Here is a 2106-nt window from a genome sequence, read left to right as displayed (position 1 = left end):
AGAATTCAGGCTTCCTGCGATTTTCTTCCAAGCCACATTTATCTTCTGATGACTACAAGGTGAAGTGATGCCTAGACATGTCATGCTAGAATAAACATCCAATCTGTCTATCCCTGTGTTATTGGTACAAAGAGTACCAGGAACTTCAAGAAAATTCCCAGAAGTTATGAAGGGGGCAATTACAACTTCCTACATGGTGAGCCTCTTCCTAGTCCTTTAGGACATACATGTGTAAAACATAAATTTTTTAAAAAATTATTCCAGTATTTGCATAAATATCACACTCATCTTTAATGAGACCAACCTGTTTTAGTGGAAACCTAGCCACACATTTTAATAAAAGACTTCCAAAAAAGAATGAGCTTAGCTTTGGAAAGGAACTATTTTGAAATGGAATTTACACAGTTCCCAAAATTTACTAGCTGCTTTTTCAAAATACTGTTGCTTACAGCTCCACTGAATTCCTTACTGCTGTGCTTGACTGAATTAAGAGGATCTCTAGACAGCCAGTGTGAAAACAAAATGTTCAGATTTCCATTTGTGATAACTGATATTTTTAATGAAATCCCCCAAAATACTGTACACTGATTTCACAGTACTCTATTCATCAAATCTATTCCATATGTCGCAGCCAAGAGATGGTCAACATGGTGGTTTCAAATTCAGAACCAAACAAGGCATCACCATGAAATGCAGAAGAAGAGACCCATTATTTAAGAGGAAGCCAGAGGCATTATTTATAGTATTGGTACTGTAGGAATTAAATGTTGTGCAACCCCTCCAGAACAGAACGACATGTTCATAGAGCTACCAAATACTCACTGGTCAGAAAGATAAACTATTAAAAATACCTTATCACACAAAAGTGTGCAAGGAGATTTAGTATTTGTCTGGGCTTGGGGACAATGAGAAGCAAACCATGTGCACCCACTCACCTCAACAGCAGTGTTCAGTTTCCTGATAGCTACTGAATTTATGTGAAAACCTCATGGAGAGCAGAAAGAAGCTTTCAGGCAAAGCAAAGTTACTTTACAAGATTTAACCTCTTCTATTATATTAGGAGGATTACAAAAGCAGGATGCTGAGAGGCGCACACTAGCTGGGCAAGGCTGCCCTCTACTGATACTCAGTTCCAGTTTTGTCAGTCACTTACCACTGCAGGAGCATTCACATTCGAGAGATTATAACCATAAAGAAAAGATGATCCAAAAGCACCAGTTAAAGAAGCTACAATTAGACTCCCAGACCAATTCTGAAAAACAAAGAAAAAATGCAGCCATTGTTAGTATACTTTAAATTAATGTATATCAGGTTTTAAACACTCCTTATGCTATCTTGCATAGCTCCTGCAGGCAGATCTCCTTGCTGCAGAATAGTGGCCTGAAACACTTCCACTTGCTGCAATCCAAAGCACAGTAAATTTGAAATGACAGAATCTCAGTTAACATTTACCGAGGCATAAGCGAACATCTGAACCTCTTTCAACCGGGTTTTTGCTGCAAGCACCCCATCAGCCCCCACACCAAAAAGTACAATGCTGGAGAAGCATGCTCTCAGCAAAAGAAACTGTTGGCAACATACCCTCAACACAACAAAGCATGGAGTAGTGTATATCTGATGCAACAGGTCTGTGGGCAGACCTGACTTAGGTGAAAGCCTGGGATATGGTGTGCCCCACTCCCAGGAGCAAAAGCATTAGTGAAACTGTGACCCTCAAAAATAAAATTACATCTACAAACTAGGTTTTGTAACCCAAATGCAAGTTTCCAACAGAAATTTGCTGCCACACACATATACACATACACAGTCCAGTGGAGATGCCATTTGCCCTTTTTCCCCAGCGAAACACCCGTCACTCCCCCTTCTCAGCTCTTCTCTCTCCATCTTCCTCACCCTGTTTTTAGCCCACCTCTGCTAACAGTTTCTTCTTCCACATCAGCTATTGAATAAAAGGTAGGACTGCTAGGTACTGGAGTTTCTGACAGTTGATTTAAGAGATTTGGCATTTCAGGGTCCTTTCCACCTTCCACAGTACTACTTTCTGCCACCTACTTCTCCTGCTACATTACACAGAGTGGCAGAAGTGACCACTGCTATTCCCAAGAG

At 40.5% G+C, this 2106-nt stretch overlaps 1 protein-coding gene across 1 annotated transcript in view; it reads right to left on the bottom strand.

The window, feature by feature from the left end:
* The window catches only part of LOC104466330 (solute carrier family 2, facilitated glucose transporter member 9-like), a gene marked incomplete at both ends in the record, with an annotated part of 16371 nt that extends 15119 nt beyond the window's left edge, over window positions 1-1252 (bottom strand). Inside the window, one exon of the mRNA XM_010079717.1 lies at window positions 1154-1252. Coding sequence (XP_010078019.1) covers window positions 1154-1252 — 99 coding nt within the window. The remainder of the gene's footprint in view (window positions 1-1153) is intronic.
* Window positions 1253-2106: the final 854 nt, after the last annotated feature.

Source organism: Pterocles gutturalis, unplaced genomic scaffold (assembly GCF_000699245.1).
Source record: "Pterocles gutturalis isolate BGI_N339 unplaced genomic scaffold, ASM69924v1 scaffold10856, whole genome shotgun sequence".
Taxonomy (NCBI): Eukaryota; Metazoa; Chordata; class Aves; order Pterocliformes; family Pteroclidae; genus Pterocles; species Pterocles gutturalis.
Note: the sequence above shows the minus strand (reverse complement) of the source record. Positions and strands in the feature narration are given on the sequence as shown.